Genomic DNA, 23,083 nt, shown 5'->3' with positions numbered 1-23,083 from the left:
ACTCGAAAAACGCACTGACGACTCAACACTAGTGTAAGCAACGCATCCTCTTGAAATGGGTGAGAATTGTCTTCATTTGTTATATTTTATTATTGTTATATTTTATTATGATTGTCATAGCCACCATAATTGGCATTAATATATAATCATCGTCATCATCATCATCATCATCATCATCATCATCATAAACATTTAACCATGAATTGCAAATATTACAATTTTTGCAATCAAATTTGAACCACTTCTAGGTATATTCAGAAATGCTGTCACTAACACTAACATAATCGATTAGGAGAGTAATTTGGGTATCATAACAGTAACATCACTGTTGATACACAGGAGGTGGGAGTAATTGTGATATGAGAGCCAAACCAGTGTAAATAAGAATACATAAAAATAATATGTTAGATAAAATATTACTACAAACGCTATTCATATTAATTTAAATCTGACATTAGTGTAAGAGAAGCTTTTCTAACCTGTCAAATGGAGACGTTAACAGGTATTGAGAGCAGAACTGAAGCTTCGAGCCACAGCACAGGAAAGTGATATCAAAAGAGAAGCATTTGTTTAGCAGACAAATTATATTTTACACAGAGTGTAGCAGGTTACTACTATTTTGTTGTTTAATTTTACAGTTAAATGGTGTATTGCTGCTACTGGTTGGTTGTAGAACAAAATACTATATAGTACATTACATTTCTTATTATACAATTTATCATATTGATATTATACAGGATACCACACAAGGGTGGTTGGCTCAGAAGCAGGAAGTGGTTTTGTATACTGTGGTTTTCTGTCAAATTTCACTGGGTGTGTAGAGGTTATTGGAATGTTAGGCCAAATGTATTCATTATCAGAAAAATTTATTTGATACTCACTTCTGTTCATTAACGTTTGACTTTTACAAAGCAGTGAAGTCAACATAGAGGTTCTTCAGAACAGAAATAACTCAATAAAATTAAAATAAAACTTTGTTTCAAACTTTCAACCCATAATGAACCTCCCTATTTTTGAGACTCATGGTAAATGTGTCATGAATTCCTGTCTTGTCTTGTGTTTTGGGTCACATGTTTGAACAAGAAGAGGACCAGAGTGAAGTCAGTGAACTGTCACAGCGAGGACCTGCCAGTGACGATGACAGAATGAATATAAGCCAGGTAGCCTATAGTAAGACCTTTACTTACTTTACTTACATACAATGTTATTCAGTCTCCTGATGGGAATTAGGCCGACATATAGCCATAATAACAGCAAATAAGTTATACTACCAACTTGTTGATGTTGAACTTGAATTGCACATGCATTTCCTCTTTTCACTGAATGTCAGATTGTGGTGAATTCTAAGAGCTGGCACAATGGTACCTAATTTTAAAATGAGGAATAGGGAATAAGTGATCTCTGTGAACTGCAAAAGACATGAATCACACACACACACACACACACACACACACACACACACACACACACACACACACACACACACACACACACACACACACACACACACACACACACACACACACAGACAGACACACTCTAGTAGGCTATACATACTGGACCACACATATAAAAACTGCAGGATTCTTTTCATATCAGGCACAGTTCTGGTAATCACAATATGAGTAATTACAAAGTAAGCTCATCAAATTTCCAGAGCAGTGAGATGGTAATCAAAAGCACACTTTCTGTGGTGACCTCCAATGTCCTGCTGATTGCATCGACCCAGCATATGCCACCAACAGTCATTGTCAATTTGTGTCACCAACACAAGTCACAACCCATGCGGGGGAAAAAAGTACATTTGTGGTGGAAATTAACTGAATTTCTCACAGCGACACTTCCATCTAGAGTGAGATACAATGTGCAGATACTTCCTGTGGGAAACCGCTGTCACACCAAGCTGTTGTGTTGTGTTTCGTCAGATATTGAACAAACTTAAACTAAACTAAACTGGTGCTAATTAGTAGCACAATGGTTGTTCTTTATGGCTCATAGGGGACCTTCTTTTGGTGTTATATAACACCTATGCTATATTATATAGCAGGGGTTTTCAACTGATTGTGAACTATATGCAGGGACCTGCACCCTGACTAAGAATCAACCTGGGGACCACTGTTGTGTTGGGAATCGGGATCGGATATGGGCTAAGATTAGTGCTTTGGTAGCACTATAATGCATCCCATTTCTAAATTACCACTGTTTCTCAACCGATGGTCCATGCATGGACTACTAGTGGTCCATATGGCATAATAGATCTGCAGGTTGTCCATGGGAAAATGTTTTAAAATATAAATAAAATGCCATTGTTAAATGTATTAAAACTAGAATTGCCACGCACTCCGCAGCAGAAATGCCGTGTTTGCATGAATGAAACTGTATGTAATCGCGCATCTATAAGTTCTAATCGTGTGTGGTGCTTCTTCGGGAGCCGGGACTGTGTGTGTGTGTGTGTGTGTGTGTGCATGCAATGCGAACAGCCGTGGTGGAGTTACAGGCGGGCGTGTGCGTGTGTGTGTGTGTGTGTGCATGCAATGTGTCAAGTAGCGAACAGTGTAATTGTTTCACTTCGGCAAAAAACAACTATTGACAAACAACAATGTTGATGTAAGTAACACGATCGCTGAGAGAGATATAGTTTATATACAGAGATTTAGAAGGAATAAACCAAATCGAATTCCTGCCCTTCCTTGTTTGTGTTCTCCTGCGGGTCTCGGAGAGAGAGGGATGAAATTGCAGGCTCGCAAGGGGAGGGGCTGCGAGCTCTGACGACATGTTCACATCTTTTGGCGCTTTTCATTGGCTAGTGGCGGACATGTTCACATCTTTTGGCGCTTTTCATTGGCTACCATGTTCACATCTTTTGGCGCTTTTCATTGGCTACCAACTTCACAATTGTAATAATAGATATGTTTGAATAAGATCTGGAATATGACAAACGTGAATGATGTGTAGCCTTTTAGTGTCATCAATGTATGTACAAGCTACAGGCTTTAGTTCCGACACTATTATTGGTCCGACAGTCATTAGACCGACAACCTACCTCAAACCCTAACCTAACCATGACCGACTTACTACTTTTTCTGTCCAAAAATCTCACAAAGTCCCCGCATATTCCATCCTAATTGGAAAATTAGGCTTTCAAAGTTTGCAGGATTGGCCCGTTTTGAACAAAAGACTCAATTCATGAACGTAGCGTGCAGTTTACCTGAAATCTTTCACACATTTTCCTACTAAGCTGCGGAATATATCCCACCCTTTTCACATTGGCCTGTTATAGCGCCACCAACAGATTTTTGCAAAACACTTTTGGAACAAAATGCCTCAAATCATCCAATTGCCATCAAAGGCGTAAAAAGAAATGGCACCCTTTTCACATTGGCCTATTATAGCATCACCAGGAGGCCACAATAACCTGACCTGGCCTGGTGGAGACCTGCAGTGCCCCGAGGGGCACCTTAGTTCTCTCTGTGCTAAAATAGTGTTTTTTATCATATATGAGCACACACACTCCAGGTCAGAGCTCACCTGGCTTTATCACATTTACACTGTATAATAAAATAATGAGAAAGAGATAAAACTTTGTAGAGTACACATACAGTACATTTGTAACTCTGAGAGTGTACATAATATGTAACCAAATGGATTTTAAGAAGGTGAGTGAATCTATGGGCATCATGACAATTAACAGCAGCATTATAAGGTAACAGTGGAGAGAAGGGGATGGTGTTTGATGTCTGGGAACATGGAGCAGCTGTATAGCGCTGTGAGTCAGTCGGGACCAGCTCAGTTAGAAGCCAACACCTTCACTATTACTCACTGTAGACTCACTGTAAGAGTCACACTTCTTGGAACCAAACAGCCAAAGAGAGGAACTTGATTCAATATGAAACTATGTTTAGGAGACATGTCATACAAATTTGCTGTGACAGAAACTTACAGTGCTCTAAATGTGTCAGTTCAAACAGAAATATTGACATTTGTCCACTGTGGTGTTGTTTGATATCCTGCTTCTTTCAAAAGGAATTTCCCCCGCCATCAATAATGTATATACAATAAACAACAGAGTTGTCATACATGGGGAATGTCTGTCATAAAGAAGTCTACTATTCTGGATATCCAGATTCTGAAGATGTCCATATTCATACTGAACATACTATACCAACTTACCTCTTTCATTTCCCTGATATTTCTATGTATAGAATACATTTAGCAATAATTGTGTAATTTACAATGGAGGAGTGAGTGATATTTTCCATTGACTTATACAGTAGTAGTTGGAAATGCAAAAGGAAATGTGTGATATTATATAATTGCATCAGTAAGTTCATGCAGGGCACTTCTCTTCTTAATCACTTTGAAACTGATTTCTGCCTACCTACACTGTTTCATTTCTCATTTCTTGCAAACCACAAAGGGTGTCTTCTGTTCTGCTTTACTTGAAATTCCAAATAGGATGTCTACAGTACAGAGACACTATAAGACACTTTCCCTCCCCTTTTTGAGTGGTGCAGCCACTCCATTCCCGAGCAGACTGACAAACCTCCTGTGCTCTATAGCTCCAGACGGGATGCATAGTGGTTATCTTTTGAAAGTAGCGATAAAAGCCCCACTTCTGTACCTGTGATGTTTTTATTTCAATCTGTTTCCGCTGGAGAAGACGTACAATGTCACATTGTCTCAGACTCTGACAATATACCTTCCCATGATTAGCTGAATATGGTCCTGCCTTATAAATATGTTCTGGTGCTGTTGCACTGAAGTGTAGTTATTGTGCTGACAGTATCTTCAGTCTCTTTCTTGCATCTTTCTCCCTTAGCAGTCTTTATGAACATATATACATATTGTCTCTGACCCATAGGCTTCTGCCACGATTGAATGTCATGACATAAGTGGTAAATGTGAGGCAGAAGCGAGGCCCAGCCCAATGGATATGGAGGAGAAGGCCTTTGTGCCAAGCCTGTACAGTTTCATGAAGGACAGAGGTACACCCATAGAAAGGATTCCACACCTGGGCTTCAAGCAGAGTGAGTCCGCATTCATAAGCTGTTGCATCAATTCATCAATTCATCACCCAAACCTTAACCACTTTAACTCTGGTGTCTCTATTTTGGGCATGACACATTCTTTGGGGAAGATTTTTCAAAAGGAAATATTTGATTAGGAAATAACAGATCTACAAGCTCACAACGCATCGCATCATCGGGGGGCGGCGGTGGCGGTGGCAGTGGCAGTGGCTCTGCAGTGGAAGTGGCCGGATGGTAACCGCAAGGTTCCCAGCAAACCCGGGCTCCCCCAGAGTTAGTGTCGAAGTGTCCTTGAGCAAGACACTGAACCCTAAATTGCTCCTGATGTGCTGGTTGGTGCCTTGCATGCCATCGGTGTATGAATGGGTGAATGTAATTTGTAGATCGGCTATTTCCGAATAACCGAAGCCGGCTATATAGACTAATAAATAGAACAATGCATTTCATTTTGAATGATTCAAGCTTTTTGATGCATTTGTTTGTTTTTGTTCTTCTTGTAGTTAATCTGTGGAGACTCTACAAAGAAGTGGAGAAGCTGGGAGGTTACGAATCAGTGAGTATTATAGTTGGCTTGTTTGTAGTAAATAAAGCAATTCATAATACAAGTATGAATATAAAAACATGACTAATCAAATCTGTATCTCGCACGGTACGTGCACTATCATGCATCAAGTTAATTAGTGTAGTATTTATTTGGTGAAATACTACAGTTATCAACTTTATGCATGACAGTACAAGATACAGATTTTATCAATCAAATATTAATATTCACAATAGTTTTATACATTGATCATTGCTTGTGGTTTTTATTTTATCGTTTTATATTATAGGTACCACTGGGGGGTCCCACTAAATTTCATTTTACATTGTGCAATGTCAATAAATGCATTCTATTCTAACTGTATGTACTGTATGCTGCAATAGGTCATTTCGGTGTCAAGCGGGTTGTCAGTGGAAAATAAGCTATATGGGCCAAAACCACCAGTTTCCACTAGGCTACATTAGAAAAGCTATTGCCATTTGATCTTTGATGACTGGATGATGTTTCCACTCTGCATACACGCACAAGATGAGAGAATCAAGGCTTTTTTTAAATTGAAATGCCACGAGTAAAAGGCCAGAAGCGTTTTCGTGTTATGCAAGAACACCATGTCTCGTGTGATGAGCTATTTATTGAACAACTGTCAGCTTTCTTTGAATGGAAATTAGTTAGGTTTGTAGTATTGTCGTGTGAATGCACTTGCTAACCATGATGTTCCATTTACAGGTAACGTCTCGTCGTCTTTGGAAAAACGTGTACGACGAGCTAGGAGGATGCCCCGGGAGCACCAGCGCTGCTACGTGCACGCGTAGACACTATGAGAGGTGAACATATTGGCTCTGCACTGAATCATTTCCACATCCTCAGGCTGTTATTGCTGATCATAAAAGATAATGGGTTTTATTATATTTGCTGCACATAGGCTGGTGCTGCCGTTTGAGAGAAACCTGAGGGGAGAAGAGGACAGGCCCTTGCCTGCGAGCAAACCACAAAAACAGTATAAGAGGAACTTGGACGGCAAGATCAGCAAGGCTGAGGGGAAGAGAAAGGGGACTCAGTCAGATAGGGACACGGATTCTGAGGTAGCGTACCGCTCTCATGAAGCCATAAGTGCCAATTTGCATATCACTTCTCAGGTATTGCTCATATACAATTCATTCATATTCTGAAAGTGACCCCAGTGTTATTCTGTATATTGGTTACAGGCCATGGAGCAAACTGAGTGTGAGGCCGGAACACATGCTCTTCCCTCTGCATGGAAGATTGCCTCTGATGGACCCCATCCTGACATCTCTCAGCCAAATAGAAGTGCTAACAACGTCTCTGCTCCGGTCCATGCATATCCCCGCCTGGTCCAGGTCTCCACCCAATGCCCCTGGAGTGGTTATAGCTCGTCTCCTGTCGCCGGGGAGGTCATCTCTCCTCTTGAGAAGAAGAAGCGTGTAGCCCAAGCCAGCCTCGGCCTGCCACCGAGCCTGCATTGTGATGAGAAAGATAGGCCCTCTGTCATTCACTCTTCCCAGCCTCCGGGCCATACTTATTCCAGTCGTAACTGTAACTCCTCTGAAGGTTCGCCACTGCCTCTTTCCTCCTCATCCTCTTCCCGCAGTCCGTCCCCCTATTCAGTTTCATCAGAGGAATCACTGGTACTTACTGAAGATAAGCCCGGATCAAACTTGGTATTACCTGCAAACGGTTCCAGAATCATCAATGATGTCTCTGGCTGCAGTGAAGAGAACAAGCATTTGAGCTGCAGTCCAAAGTCCAAAGATCTTACGGGAGACCCTAAGGATGTTCCCTATGTCTGCTCTGGATCACAAAACAAAGGCTCCTTCAAAGGCCAGAGCAAAGACCCAGGATGGAAGCCTTCCTCCAAAGGGAGTAGCAAAATCCCCACTCATCTGTGGCCATCGTCAACGCCCACCTCTTTCCCCTTTAAGTCTGACTGGATTCCGGCATCCACCTCCAGTTTCACCAAAGTCGTGCCTAAAGCCGTACAACCTCTACGACCCATTCCCTTCGCACCGAGTTACAAGCTCCACCAGAGCAGGTCGGCGCAGCATGATGACCCACTGGCCTGTGCAAAGAAACTGCATCATAATATGGCCCCTTGGTTTCATCACACAGAGAAAAGGGAGAAGGTGAGGACAACACTTGCAAAACCACTAACAGGTGACCAGCAGCAGCACCCTCTGTCCCATTCCCACTCTGGCCAGCCGATGTCGTACTACCTGGCGGGTTATGACAGGTCAGGAAGAGACTCTCGGAACCAAAGCCACGTACCACCAGCGTTTATACACAGCAGAATGAGACTGCCACTCTCTCATCCGGTATACAGACACATGCCAGTGGGTCCAGCCCACTCAGCAGCCCTCATTGGCTATTCATATCCTTACCACATTCCAGTGTGGAGTCCCTACAGTCTACCTGCCTCCATGTATCCTCACAAGCTCTGACATTTTGGTAAAGTAACCAAGCAATGAATCAATGAAAATTCAGTTTTTAGACTCATTTCTGTGTTGAAAAAGTGTAATGCTGTGATTGTCCTGTGTGAGAAGCTCCACCCTGTGGTCTGGTACTGAACTGCCAATATTGGGTGACTTAATTAAACATCCACTTCTGTGACATTTCAAGCATGACTATGGTGTCAGTCATTTTGTTTAATAATGCTGGTCTAATGGAATAGAAAACACATAAAGTGAACTTTGGGAAGACTGGACCAAAACAGTCATTGCATAATTTCTGTACAGCCATTTGTGTTATCTTTACTGTAATACCTTTCTGGTGTTATGTCTTGCAATGTATGTATTCAATAACCTTAGTGTGTCAAATGAAACTTCTCCCAAAATCGCATTTTGTTTAATCTATAATCATAATATACTTTCCAATGTCTAGAATTTTTTTTCATACATTACATTTTTTGCAAATAAGTTTTACCACAATTAAAATGTATGGGCCCTTCCAGCCACTGTTGTCATTGTTTATCATGTTTATGAATGTTGTAGAACAGGAGTCTTCAACAGGGTCCGAAACCCTTAGGGGGTCCTCAGAGTTACCACAGGGAGGCCGCTAAATCTGTGTGATAGGATACATTTTTAACTACTTGAACCCTATTTTATAGCAAAAGGCCGATGCACACCTCAAAAGGCTAGTGACAGGTGCGTAGGGCAATAGAGCTTATATTAAAAAAAATATCTTTGAAAAACAAAGAAGAGGTCCCGCACACTGTCAGACACTTGCCAAAATAATGTGTAAAGAGCAACATTATTCTTTTTGCAAGTGTCTGACACTTTCAAAGATACCCTTTTTTTTTTTTTTTTAAGCTTGCAACGGCGGTGCCAGAGCGGGCCTGGCAGCCTCAGTTGCAAATTCTGCCCCTCTCAGTTTAAGTTTTATGTTATTATGTACATATTGTTTTAGAAAAATGATGTGCCCCCTTGCCATTTCCAACTCCCCCCTCAGTCATTTCATCCAGTCAAGTCTGCTACAAGCTCGCAAGGCCTCGCAGTGCTAGGCGTTGTGTGCTTATAGATCAGATATTTTAGGCAAAGACTACAAAGAGTATTGATGGTTTAAATGGTTAAATGTCAGAAAATACACATAACATGAATCCAACAAATATGAAATCTATGAAAAGGTTAGATTTTATATCTCACTCTCCGCTGGGTCCTTTGGCTGAAAAACATTGAAGACCCCTGATGTAGAAGAACTAGAATAGCTATGTCAGATACATACCAGCCGAAACACCAGCATCCCATTCTATCAGCTTTTCAGGGTAGCATAGAGTACGTATAGAGTAGATGGGATTAGGGACTTTTGAGTTATGACATGACATGATAAGCAGAACAGAAAGCATCATTAGGCAAGCTATAGCTAAAAACATGACATACAGTATGCATCATTAGCTGCATCATGCATGCATCCATCTATTTGTGTAAGCTGTCCATTAAGTGCATATGGGACACTTATGTAACACAAATGTACAGTATGGATGTCAAATATAGTCCAGACTTGCATGCTATATGCTCTCATTGCTCTGCTATCTTCAAGTATTACTAGGGGGTTCATTCCTAACTAAGAATAGGTTTTTGGTTCTGGTCAATTACATAATTCAGTTGCTCATTTAAATTGCAATTGCAATTAAGTGTTTGCTGAATTGTAAAAATGGAACTGGTAGGCAGTCTCACACTGCAAATTATTTTTTTAGCTGGATGTGTGTGTGTGTGTGTGTGTGTGTGTGTGTGTGTGTGTGTGTGTGTGTGTGTGTGTGTGTGTGTGTGTGTAGGCTTAATTGGCAGTAACATGAATAATATAATAGTATTCAAACAATCAATCAATCAATCAATCAAACTCTCTTTAACGAAAGATTGTGCTATAACATATAGCCAGGTCTATTATGACTATGGTTTCTTCAAAGTAAATGGAATGCAACTTGGCCTAATAGGACCCTCTCATTTATTTGAAATTATGAAACATAAAAAACCCAAAATGTTTAGTGCACTTTTTCAGGATTTTGTGTGTGTTTACTGTGTCAAAAAAAGAATATTATGTGGAACGATTACAGTACTTATAAAGTAGTATCATAGCCTGTTGTATTTTTAATTTTTCTGTTTTTTATTTTTTGTACGTCTGTGATGTAATATGTATTGTAAGTTGGTTTTTTCTGTCTTGTCTTGAAAAACAATAAAATTTTATTAAAGTTATAAAAAAAAGTAGTATCATAAAAAATAGCGGATTAATTATTGGTAAATTTAATCTTTACGAAAGTTTTTATTATTATTGTTTTTTTCTTTTCTTTTTTACTTTACACTACAGTTTTTTATGGTTCGATCAATGCAACATGCGCACTTATGCGCATTTTGATTCTCACGCAGCTACTGTTTTTGTGGCGCGAGTATCAACCGGAACCAGGAAGCCGGCCCGTGCTTCTGCAATGCATGTTTACAGTTAGAGCTAGTACCTCTATGGCTAGTACTCACCGTAGCCTTGGATTTCGATACTATTCTATTTATAGCGCGTTGTAAGGTTATATATAAACTAAAGTAAATCCACCAGCTGTCTTAACCACACCTGTTTATTTAGTATATATACCGGTAGCCTATGTTTTTTTGTCTGCACACAGTCTAAATATGTCGGACGTTTTGTCTGACGCTGGCAGCGACTCCAGCGGCCGTCAGGATGACAGCCAGGAGGACGTGATGACCCCCGCAGAGCTGATCGCTAAACTAGAAGAGGTATTACATTTATTTTTGATTGATTGATTGATTGAAATATTTATTAACAGTTTGCAGAATTACACTACATTTCAAGCACAAACTCAATACAAAGACTGTTAACTGTGAGTGGACGACCCAATTAAGCATTACACTTGTTTACAACAGGGTCCACCATGTTCAATTCATCAAAACATTTAGAGACGTACAAATAGACACTTCTATATAGTTAAAGAACAGAACAGGAATTCATCATAAAGGAAGCAAAAAAGGAAAAAGAAACATATACAGTGAGGGGAAAAAGTGTGGGCGGGGGGGGGGTTCAGATTTTACGGGGCCAGTTTCGAATTGCAGCCGTCCGTAGGTGCCCTTTGAGAGCGGTTTTGAAGGAGTCAAGGGATTCACATGTCTTAATGAATGTTGGTAGGGCGTTCCACATTTTGGTGGCATAGGAGCGAAAATAATTTAGTCCCTTGTTTGTGCCGAATCTGGGTTGCACATGGTTTGTTGCACAGTGTCTTGCACTCCCTCTGGTGTTGTGGGTGTGGACTTCGTTTACATTAAGGAAGTATTTAGACAGGTACATGGGTATCTTGGTGCAAGGGAGTCAACTCCGGGAGTGCCTGAGAGCTTAGGCACCCACTGGCAAAATAATAAGCCAATAATAATAAGTTGCGGGGCGGGTGGGCACCTTAAAATATATAGGCTACTCTAAGGTGGGCACCCACTGTCGTTATAGGAACCTTCTGCCCTTGTTTGGTGGTGTATCGAATTGTGGACCAGACCCATTCCAAGATGCTGTACTCTGTCGTCGACCCTAAGCCATCCCAGCCTGTCAAAGTGGGCAGGGGTGAGGTGGGTTCGGGGGGTGAGGCCAAGTAGGAGCCTGACCAGTTTGTTTTGGGAGGTCTGGAGCCTTGTTTTAAGGGCCTTTGAGGCGCTGTGGTACCAAGAGGTGCATGCATAGTCAAAGAAACCTTGTACGAGGGCTCCTGTTAAGGTCTTCAACGTGTTTTTTTGACCAGTGAGGAGATCCTGTAAAGGAATCTTGTTCTTTGATTGACTTTTTTGATTACGTTGGTGGCCATTTTATCACCGGAAAGATTGGCCTCCAGGATGGAACCTAGGTGTAGGTAATTTCATCTTTTCGTGTGATAATATTGTCACCCACTCTAACCAAGAAGCCATCTGCCTTGCTGAGATTACTATTTGATCCGAAGAGAATGGATTCAGTTTTTCCCAGGTGTAAGGATAGTTTGTTATCAGCGAGCCAGGTGCAGATTCTACCAAGTTCAGAGCTGAGGGTCTTTTCAACCTGCAGTTTGTTCCTGTCCGAGACCAGCAGTGCTGAGTCATCTGCGAACAGGAACAAGTTGCTTTACTTTACCTCACCTGTCATTGAAACGATCCTTTATCTTTCATAAATGATCCTGCACACATTTGCACCTTCCACTGTTTGACTTCGGGGACCCTAGTTTCCAGACAGACTCCCAATACAGAAAAGGTAAACTAAATGTTTAGTTTTTAGTTTTTACACAGCAACTACTGGAATATCTCTATCTGTCTATAATATCAAACTACACGCAGCATAATTCTGAACCACTTTACTGAACATCAAACTGTCACTCACACCCACACACTGAATCAGTGACAAAGATCATTATCGCCAGTGCAGTGACTGCACGGCACACCTGTCACAATTTCCCAAGGATGTTTTTTTTGGCTTTTCACACTGACATTGTAATACAGATCCTTTGCAACTTGTCAGGTATGTATGGCATCTTTGGAGCAATGTCAAGCTCAACAGTTGAGATGTCTGTCCGCACGCGGGTCAGGGATGGTCCGACCTGGCTGCCAGTCTGACCTGGCTCTGGCTGCCAGATCTTGGATTATGTTACTGCACTGATTTCGCAAGAAGGCCTTGCGGTCACCTACCTTTGCTGCAGGGAAGGCTGCGTCAAGGTGGTCGTCTAGACTGAAGTTAAAAGGCACAAACTCGGTACATGACAGGGTAAATGCTAAATGGACATGTAATATTAATGCAAAGAAAATGTAGCGCTACAAAGTAACTAGGATACCAGGTAAGCGGGGCACAGTGGCACAGTTGATAGTGCTGTCGCCTCGAGTCACAGCTAGAAGGTCCTGGGTTCGATTCCCGCTGTGGGGCCTGGGGGCGTGTTTTCTCCTCCGCATCATCAGTGCCCATACCTGAGGTGGGGTTGGCGAAAGGGCCTTTCTGTGTGTAGTTTGCATGTTCTCCTCGTGTCCCCTAGGGTACTACAGTACCCTCACAAAAAACATGCAGTAATCTTGTTCTCTAAAGCTGCCTCCCCCTGTCCAGCCGGAGCGTCTGATGGAGCGGAAAGGAACTGGTTGGAATAACATGTTCCTTTAATTTCCTCCCACGCGCTACGTGGCCCCTTGGCCACCGCGGGAGTCCCCCTGAAAGTTAACTCTCTGACACCTGGGCTTTTCTGCCGCAGCTTGTTCAGGGAGCGACCCATGGGCCCTTTCTGAAACCAGTCCCTTGACTTGAAGTGCTCTTGGGAGGTTCCCTCGTCAGGAAGTGCCCCTCCAGCTGAATCAAGTTCCCTTGATTAGGGTGCTGGGTATAAAAAACTGTTTGGAAATACACTCGCCCTCCTTGTGAAGAAACAGGAAACAGACACCATTCATTGCCATGGTTACCATCATGCAATTGTGTTACCTGTTATTTTGTTTGTACAGTTATATTGCATTGCATCGTGTATGTTTGTGTGACATGTGGATTTCATTAAGATGGAAAAGGGAAATACAGCATGACTGTCAAAAATGACATGTCATATACATCCATGGTGTTTATAAATCATTGTGTTAAAAGTTGTTTTGTTTGTGTGGTTTCATTTATAGTTTTTCACGGTGGGGTAAATAAAGAGCCCTTGTGAACATCAGTTGGAGCGTTGTCTATTCTGCATCAGATGAAGATTGTTTAGGAGGAGTTTATTTATCGTTTGGTGGTACTTCCATTTGTAGGTCGCGGTTTCCATGCGGACAGGGAGCAGGGCTTCACAAGGCAATCGAGTCTAGATCGGCACAGACTCGCTCTTGAGGGCTTTATAAGCCACTTCCACTCAAGGCTGCTTGGTTTCGGACGACACTTAATATGGCGCAGCCTCGCGTGAACGCGCATATCGAGGGCAAGTGTGTAGGGCGAGTGGCGAGGAGCTGGTTTCAGAAAGGGGGCATGGGCTCGGAATTAGAGTCTGGAAAAGTTTGAAATTCCAAATGTGTAGGAACTCTGTATCAGACTGAGGCCGAAGTTGAGGAGTGTGAGTCTACAGTCCTGAGGGTAGGTCATTCTACAAGGAGTATCAGGAGTAGAGGGAGAAAACACTTGGTCACTTGGAATGTTGGACAGGGAGATGTACAGAGGGAAGTTCATACATCTTGTGTTCGCTGATAGAAGTGTACAGGAACAGGTGCAAGGTTAGTAGATAGATACTAGGGATGTGTAAAAGTGTCCAAAATGAAAATCAATTACTAAAATTCAATATTTACAATTAATCGATAGTCAGCGGGGTGGCTGTTTTTATTATATTTATTATATTTTTTAAGTTTTTTATGTTGATCCTATTAACAATTAATCGTTTAATGTCTACTTAATGACACTGTAATGTCTTTAAACAGTCACTGTAATGTCTGTTTCCCTGCACAGGCTTGGCTGAATGAGAAGTTCTCTCCGGAGTTGCTGGAGAACAAATCTGAGCTGGTGGAGTGCGTGATGGAACAGCTAACTCATATGGTAAATGAAACGGTATACTGTACAGCCCCCTCCTCTGAGTTACAGTATATAGTATGTATAATGTCTGTTGTTACCCAGCTCTGTTCTGCACATTTGCATTCTTGTATACACCAAAGTTCCAAAAAGGCCCAGACCGCTAGCGTAGGGATCGTGGGTTCGAGTCCCGATCCCAAGTTAACAGCCTTTGCTCAAAGTGTGTCACTCACCATAAATCACCATTTCTTGTCAGCCTAACTGTCCTATCCATAATATAGGCATAAAAGCTCCCCAATAAATATTTTAAAAATAAACGCAAAAACCCAGATAGCGATATTATAGATAGATAGAATACTTTATTGGCAGTTTAAGAAAATTACAGAAAAATGACATCATTGTAAAAAACGCCAAATGGACTTAGACACAAAAAAGCCTTCGCTTGTTTCCATTGTGGTCCACTTTGTAACATGAAACTATACACATACATACTGTACAGACAAAACAACCATGGAACATATAATAAATAATCCTTATATATAAGGCTGGGAGCTATATACATAGGACAAGAGGTACCCTGGGAGAATAGTCCTGAGCATGGGAGATGGGCTATCCATGGTCAGAATCTAGCTATGACCAGTGAGTGTGTAGATGGAGCCATGATTTCAGGTCTTTCCTAAATATTGCAATAGAATTTAGGGATTTCAGGGCTGGAGGGAGTGCATTCCACAGAGTAGTGGCTGCGTAGAAAAAAGCATTTTTTCCCATGAGTGTCCTGAAACTGGGGGGAACTAGATCATAAGGACTTCCTCTGGTTGAGTACCTGTGAGCATCCCTCACTCTGGGCAAGTAGCCCATCAGGTACTCTGGAACAGAGGCACCTAGGATCTTTTTTTTTTTTTTCCACTTAATTTTTATTGAAGGAAGAACAGACAGACAAAAACTCAAATAACAAGACAATACGGGAAAGAAAAGGAAAAAAGACAAAAAGTAAAAGAAAAAAGGCTGCATCTTTCATATTACAATAAACATTCTGAGGCACCTAGGATCTGATCACCTAGGAAACGAGTTCTCTGGTTGACCTTTGAGATCACTTTCATTGCCATTTTTTCACCTGTGAGTTTGTTATCTAGTATAAAACCCAAGTATGTGACCTCTTCCCTATTTGTGACCACACTGCCTGCAGCATCACAAGTCTTCAGACTTCTATGTATGTTGTACACTTGCTGTTGTTGCAGTTCATCGTTAAACACAGCTGTACCTTTGGCTGCATAAACATCTTCCTCAGTCTATCTATAACAGATATTGTTCTACTATATCTGACATGTTACACAGTGATGCAAATAGCCTGCTGCATCCTGCAAGTACAAACCACACCTTGGGACAAAAACCACATTGTATATGTACCGGTACTGTATGTATGTGTATATACAGTACATTTTATTTTATTAGCTTACCCGCGACCCAGGGGTGGTCTTTTAGATGGGTCCCAGGGACATTCCAACATCGTTAGAGTACAGTACGGAGTACAGTATTGCATCCCAAGATCCCCAGAGGGTGACAGGATTGCGTCATTTCTCAATTTAGTGAGTCTAAAGCCCAAACCACACCAAAGGGTTGAGACTGGACAAGACTGTTTTTAAGGTCAACCACACACATTGAGTTGCATTTGTGTGGTTGATCTTAAAACGTTTTTGTCCCAAAGGTGTGGTTTGTACTTGCAGGATGCAGCAGGCTATTTGCATCACTGTGTAACATATCAGATATAGTAGAACAATATCTGTTATAGATAGACTGAGGAAGATGTTTATGCAGCCAAAGGTACAGCTGTGTTTAATGATGAACTGCAACAACAGCAAGTGTACAACATACATAGAAGTCTGAAGACTTGTGATGCTGCAGGCAGTTATTTTTACTGGCCAACAGACCCCGTAGTAGTGCATTTGATTTACGAGAGCATCACGAGTCTTCACAACCTTTACAAAACATACATTAATCACTTCAGCCCTATACCCCTATTGGCTAATGGCTATTTGAAAATAGCCTATCTACAAGCTCACAATGTGTTGCATCGCAAGCTTGTAGATCTTCTATTTTCAAGGGCAGGACATCAGCCTTATCTCTGTACATGCAGACTAGAGTGCCACTGTGCCAGTGGCTCCATAGCTTAGATGACATTATATCCACTTAGACATCTACAATACCCTTACTTTAAAATACCAAAGATTTTCAACGAGGTTGGATGGAGGTCTTTCTGTTATAAAGCCCCATTTGATTGGAATAATCTTCATCTATCTCTTAGATCGATTGCATCCTTCAGTTGCGTTAGGACTTCCCTTCATTTACATGATCTTGACTCACCTTGTTTATGCTTTTGAAGTATCAGTTATAGCACATTCACCTTTCATTCCTCTGTTGCTTAACAGCTGATGATGTGGTTGGTGGGGTGGGTGGGAGAAGCTGAGCAAGCTGTCTGTGTATTTATGTATGTATGTATCTGTATATTGTCTGTATCTGTGTACTGTATGTTTTATGTTTTCTTGTTCGTGTGTTACGGGTCCCCCTCTAAAATGAGATGCTGCATCTCAAGAGGCTATTCCTTCAATAAAATCTGAAACAGACAGCCTAACAGAGCTCTTGATACAATGATACTGTTCACAGTCTGTTAACCTTCACATAAATCTATACATTTGATCAGGTTTCATAACACAGCAGGGTATATTTCTTTCCACAAACATTGGCTGGCACTTGAGCAGCTTTGGATACTTTTTCCGCCACTGAGCTTCACAACCTTTCCCTTCACAGGAGGCCAACCTGCAGCGGGTGAGGAAAGGCGACATGAAGGCGAGCGTGCATCGCATGGAGATAGACAGGATACGCTTTGTCCTCAGCAGCTATTTGCGCTCTCGCCTGCAAAAGGTCAGCCTGCCCTGCCAGTGACTCAAAACATTTCATGAGGCCTCGAGGGTGCAGACAACCAAATAATACTTGCATGAGCTCCTGCCTGTAGATTATTGCGGTTTCTCTTTTTCTCTGTCGTCAGCAAAAAAACGTATTTCCAAGCTATTTTAGATTTATCAAAAATGAAATTTAATTTAAACTGGCACTTGACTTGAATAATAAGCACCATCTTCGTTGTTCGCACGTTCTAATAACCTGAACTGTTGCAAGAGACATCGTACCCGTAGCTACATAACTGAGAGACAAATTCAGAAAAGCAAGAATGCTGCTATATACATATTGTTAATGCCATCTGTGAAAACCTGATTTTAATTTAGATTGAGAAGTTCTTCCCTCATGTCCTTGAGAAAGAGAAGTCTCGAGCCCAGGGAGATCCATCATTCCTTTCGCCTGAAGAGTTTGCCTTTGCCAAAGAGTGAGTGTAATTTCATTTTTCATTATGATGCTGTGTTATGATTGGTGTTTTACCCCTTCTATGTTATTGTTTATTTATTTCATCTTTTCCTGATGCTCTGCATAAAGTTTTTTTTCTTTTTCTGTGCAGATACTTTGCGAACACAGAAACCTACCTGAAGGCTGTAGCTCTGAAACACATGCCACCCAACCTACAGTCAGTGGACATGCAGAAAGCAGGTAAAGGCTTTCTATCTGTAATAGAACATGGATGAATATCAATTGCAGATAGATACTTTATTGACCCAGAAGGAAATTGCTTTAAAATGCGTGTTGGATGTCGCATGCATTTTCGTTTATTTTAAATGTGTTTTTATTCGATATTCCCCCAGTTCCCGAGCCCTGCTTGGACTCCTTTGTGTTTTTGCGAGTCAAGGAGAGACAGGACAACATCATGGTGGAGCCTGAAACAGACGACCAGAGGTAGGGTCATCTGACTCATCTCCTTCATCGTCTCGCGTTCCGTTGATATTTCACCAGACATTTTGCACTGTTATCTAGGCCAGGGGTGTTCAGTTACACGGCATGGAGGCCCAAGGCTATTTTAAGGTTTCGTCACAGCCCCGACACTACACTTTCAGACTTCCTGACTTTCACTCACTGCTTTTAAAGCAGAGAGTAATCATGAAATCAGCTGTTGTAGTGTTCATTCACGTTGTTGGAATAAAAACCTGAATACAGTCCATGACATGCAATGTCTTGCCCCACCACTGGTTAAGATACAGTAGGTGGCAGTGTTAACCTTCATGCATTCTCGTATCTGTAGATTTCTGAATAACAATTCACTTATGTCCACTTTCAAAACGGTTTGTGTCCCCAGAGAGTATGTGGTAGATCTCGAGGAGGGCTCCCAGCATCTGATGCGGTATAAAACCATAGCACCACTGGTATCGAGTGGAGCCGTGCAGTTGATTTAACTGTGGAGGTAGGTAAAAGGCAATCTTCTCACATCCTGTAAAACCTTATTTTGAAATTCATTTAAATAGCTAGTAGTAATGGCTGTGGCTCAGGAGGTAGTGCGTCATTTGGGAACAGGACATTTCACGGTTTAATCATGGCTTAAGGCAGTTGTCCCCAAAACTTTTAGCTCAAGTCCCAAAAGAGAAATTATATGTTTGCCTGTGGGACACAAACTACAGCATATCTACAAGCTCACAACGTGGCGTGATCGGCTATTTTCACTACTTATTTAAAATGTTTTATTCATAGAATTTCTTTGTTTTAAAATGATTTATTTATTTAAAAAAACAATCTTGGAAGAAATGGGATTTTTATTCGAGTCGTGACCCATAAAAATTGGACTGTGACCCACAAATGTTTTGGAAAGAGTAGCATATGGTCAATACATGAAGTGTCTGACTGGGGCGTCACATGGCAGATGTGTCTGGTCCTCTGTGATGGAATGAAGGGTTGAAGATGCCTTAGAAAATGTTGCATAATTTGAGGAAAACTAAGCAAGCGCCAGTGCTCCATATTACCACAAGGAGATGCACAAAACTACAGACTACAGTCCCTTCCTTGTTTATATGTTTGCTGTAGGCAAGTGGTAGACAGACTGTATGAACATTCATGAGTCATGAAGACACAGTGGGACGCATCGTTCGACACTCAAAGCATAAACTGACCTTTTGTGGCGAAGTGTCCTTGAGCAAGACACTGAGCACCAACTTCTCCCCGGGGGATATTCAGTAGTTGTCCACTGCCCACAACAGTTAGCCTTTCTAGTCTGGCTTGGCCAGACTGCGTAGATATTAGTTTCTTAGAATCTCTGTGGAGGGAAATAAATGCCTCTGGTGATAAACACTCCATATTTACATACCGGTTCCTGATTGGTGCACCCCAACTTCGGGGGCAGTGAAATCCAATCATAGCTCTGTTTACAAAATGCTGTACCCCCTCCAACTGTATACTTTCCCCATTTTTAACTGTTTTTATTGTATTTTGAGTTTTTTACACTTTGGCAATGTAAACGTATTTTTTCTCATGCTAATAAAGCTCATTTGAATTGAAATCCAATCACAACGGAGCGCGGCCAGACTTCTGCCGATGGCAATTTTGTTTTGCACTGGCATATTCATCTGGTCTTCCATATTCCAGCCTAGTGCTTTTCTGAGTACTCGAGGTCGCTTTACAGAAACATGGTAACTTTATATATACAGTACAGTACTGTCCAGAGCCTGGGCAGAGGCCTTTGTGGTTCTGGACAACCGTGGGTCAGACTGACTGGACACCGGGCACTGCACTGCCTTGAAGAGCGGTTCTCGAGTTATCTGCATTACAGACGTACACACGTACAGAGACGTGGTGCATTTGTAGATGGAAAAAAGAAAATAGTTAAAAGGTTAGAAACTATTAAACTAAAAGATTTAAAAAAAAGATTAGGTAGGGAATGCGAAGATGGGTTTCGAGTGGTTTTAAATGTGTTGGAGCAGCTTTATTACACATTTTTACGCTTTTTGTTTTTCTTTATTTCAGGTCCTTGGGAAACGATGGGAATCTATTATCCAACACGTTATTACAATTATTGGATATAGCACATGCTCATTTATGTCGGGAGGAATGGACAATTTTGCATCATCTGGGCTTAAAAAACTCTCAACTGTGAGCCTGACTTTTTGTCTTATGAGACTGTGTGGACTGTGGAGGACACCCCATCACCCTCTCTTCAGCTTCTTTATGGAGGCTGACATTTGAGACGACATTAAAAGAGACTTGTTTTCACGAATGCAAGAAATGGGGACTTATGGACAAAGTTGACTGAAGTATTGGCTCTCCAGCAGTTATTGCTACAAGTCAATGCAGGGGATGTTACACTGCGTCTTTGGCAAGCAAAGAATTTCAGAAGTGAATTGATAGCATATCATAGACAGTTTCTCAATGCTAGAGTTTGATGTGCCTTGGTGTTATGTTATCCTGTTCCAATCAGGACAGTCCTATTGGATATGCCATCTTGGCATATTAAAGCAGTGGTTTTCAACCTTTTCAGGCCGCGGACCCCCCAAAATAATAATAAAAATCACACTTGTATGAAGTGAGGGGCGCTCTTATCATTATCATCATACATAACATTCCGTGCTCAGCCAATCAAATCATTCCATTCCATTCTACAAACATACGCACACATACGCACAAAGCTGTGCATAGGAGGGGCTAGTGTCCCTCAAAATCTGGCGAGTAGGGACCTCCCAAAATCACATTTGAACTGGGGACCCTCCACCCTGACAAACACTTGGAATTGTATGAGTTGTTTGACCTGGTTCACACACATAAATATAGAGTATTGTGAAAATAGCAGATCTACAAGCTCGCCGCGCCTAGCGTTGCGAGCTTGTAGATCAGTTATTTTCTGCCTCTTATATTATTTGACAATTTGGCCAATGTTTGACAATTTTTTATAGTATAGTTTGTTGATTACTGTTGATGCATTAACTCATACATAGCTAAATGGCAGTAGCAAATAGTTCAGCACAGGCTAACATAGATTTGTACTATTTCTTTAGAAAGGGAGTTGTAAGTCAAAAACTGGCATAATGGTGTTTTTATCAGCTTGCAGAGCTGATCAATGATCAGACTTTCTAGTCCAGTCCACATGGTAGCCATGTAGTGGCGAGAATTTCATGATTTGCTGGCCTCTAATCTAAGCCAATGGGAAACTAGCCCTGTATGGCCAATGGGATATTTCTGGCAGAAGCCCTTGACGGCTAGCCTCGGTCCCAGGCTTACTCATCTGTGAAGAGAAAAGTCTGGTCACAATATAAGGCGGACAGTGCATAGGCGGAAATGTCGGCCGGAACATCTGTCAGATGTATTTCCCCTGGATACGATATTTTTGTTGTCTTATACTTGTTTCATACATGGATGTAAACAGATTTGTAAAGCGTCAACGTCATTTCCTTGAGTGGTACTTTTTCGGCCGAATTCCAGGGAATGCACTCACTCTTGCCCAGCGTGCTTGATGGCTGATTTCCTCCGTCTGCTGGGACACTAAAGGCTCATTCATAGTCTGGATTTTCGGTGGTGAGGTGACCACCGAACTACAACATGACGTCACTGAGCCGCGGTGAAGAGCAAACCACTGCAAGGGGCCAATATGCAAGAGAATGGAATGCAAGCTGATATATAATGACTTGTTTCTTTTCTTTTGACAGACCTTTCATTGATCCCGCAGGGCTTAATTCAGTCGCCAGAGGCAGCACAGCACTTAAGTTACAAATTCAGGTTCATGATGTTAACGTGTCTTGTTGTGATTCTTTGTCTTTAATAAAAAACATTTGATAACAAAAAAAAGTTACAAATTCAGGGAAAGAAAAAGGTACAGGAAGAGCTGCCACAATTAGACATTTAATTTGATGATTAATTGTCACACAAATTACTGCGATTTTTTTATCGATTTTATCGTGGTGTTTGCATTGAACATTGGAACATTACAATTTGTATTTCTGTCATAGACTGCCTTTTAGGATTCTTAATCACAAATTGCACAGGTCAGATATGACAAATAACTTAAATATACCAAAAAATCACTGACTCATTTAATATTTTTGTCTTTCCAAAAAAATACAAACATTGCAGAAATAGTTGATCTACAAGCTTACAAAGTGCCGTGTTGTAAGCTTGTATATCGGTATTTATGCTATTTTTGATTAAAATAAATAATGTATGGACATTTCAACATGGAAACGATTGTGCAAAAATAATTGCGATTATCTCAAATAATTTTGATCTGGCGATTATGTAATAATTGTGACAGGCCTAGGTACAGGAATAACTATCACAAACGGCACAATCAATAATGTACAAAAGCCTTCAGCAGCAGAACAGCAAAACACAGGGTGGCTTGATAAGTAACTACATCCCCATGACACTAGTACTGTAGGTCGCAGGGACTTTCCCCCAATCAAACACTTGACGCTTGAGTGCCAACAAGTACAGAGGCATTGGGCACCATTTCTATTGTCTTATGGCAGGGGTTTTCAACGCGTATATCTCGTTTGTGTCTGAGCATAGGCATGGCAACGCCTTGCCTGCCTCTGATTGGCCTACCGACACTCGGATAGTCTGATGCGAGGTTATTCCGTGGTGAGAAATAATACAAGTAGGCCTACGGACCATTATGATACAAGAGAATTGTAAC

General features: G+C 41.4%; 2 protein-coding genes across 3 annotated transcripts; both read left to right on the top strand.

Annotated features, from left to right (window-relative positions):
- Window positions 1-16: 16 nt before the first annotated feature.
- Window positions 17-8,486, top strand: arid5a (AT-rich interactive domain 5A). Of its 2 annotated transcripts, none has more exons than XM_080767036.1 (7): window positions 17-59; window positions 1,087-1,160; window positions 4,862-5,027; window positions 5,528-5,580; window positions 6,295-6,392; window positions 6,491-6,650; window positions 6,774-8,486. In XM_080767036.1, the coding sequence occupies exons 1-7, from the start codon at window positions 56-58 to the stop codon at window positions 8,022-8,024; spliced, it is 1,806 nt and encodes a 601-aa protein (XP_080623162.1). In that variant the 5' UTR covers window positions 17-55; the 3' UTR covers window positions 8,025-8,486. The 2 variants fall into 2 exon arrangements, with proteins under 2 accessions (XP_080623162.1, XP_080623163.1); XM_080767037.1 differs by having other exon boundaries at window positions 42-59; window positions 1,087-1,170.
- Window positions 8,487-10,509: 2,023 nt separating this feature from the next.
- Window positions 10,510-22,160, top strand: gins4 (GINS complex subunit 4 (Sld5 homolog)). Its single transcript, XM_080765535.1, has 8 exons — window positions 10,510-10,802; window positions 14,476-14,562; window positions 17,341-17,454; window positions 17,814-17,911; window positions 18,041-18,129; window positions 18,282-18,372; window positions 18,770-18,874; window positions 20,425-22,160. The coding sequence occupies exons 1-7, from the start codon at window positions 10,698-10,700 to the stop codon at window positions 18,864-18,866; spliced, it is 681 nt and encodes a 226-aa protein (XP_080621661.1). The 5' UTR covers window positions 10,510-10,697; the 3' UTR covers window positions 18,867-18,874; window positions 20,425-22,160.
- The last annotated feature ends 923 nt before the right edge of the window (window positions 22,161-23,083 follow it).

The sequence above is a fragment of the Protomyctophum bolini genome (assembly GCF_963924005.1).
Source record: "Protomyctophum bolini genome assembly, chromosome: 6".
NCBI lineage: Eukaryota > Metazoa > Chordata > Actinopteri > Myctophiformes > Myctophidae > Protomyctophum > Protomyctophum bolini.
Note: the sequence above shows the minus strand (reverse complement) of the source record. Positions and strands in the feature narration are given on the sequence as shown.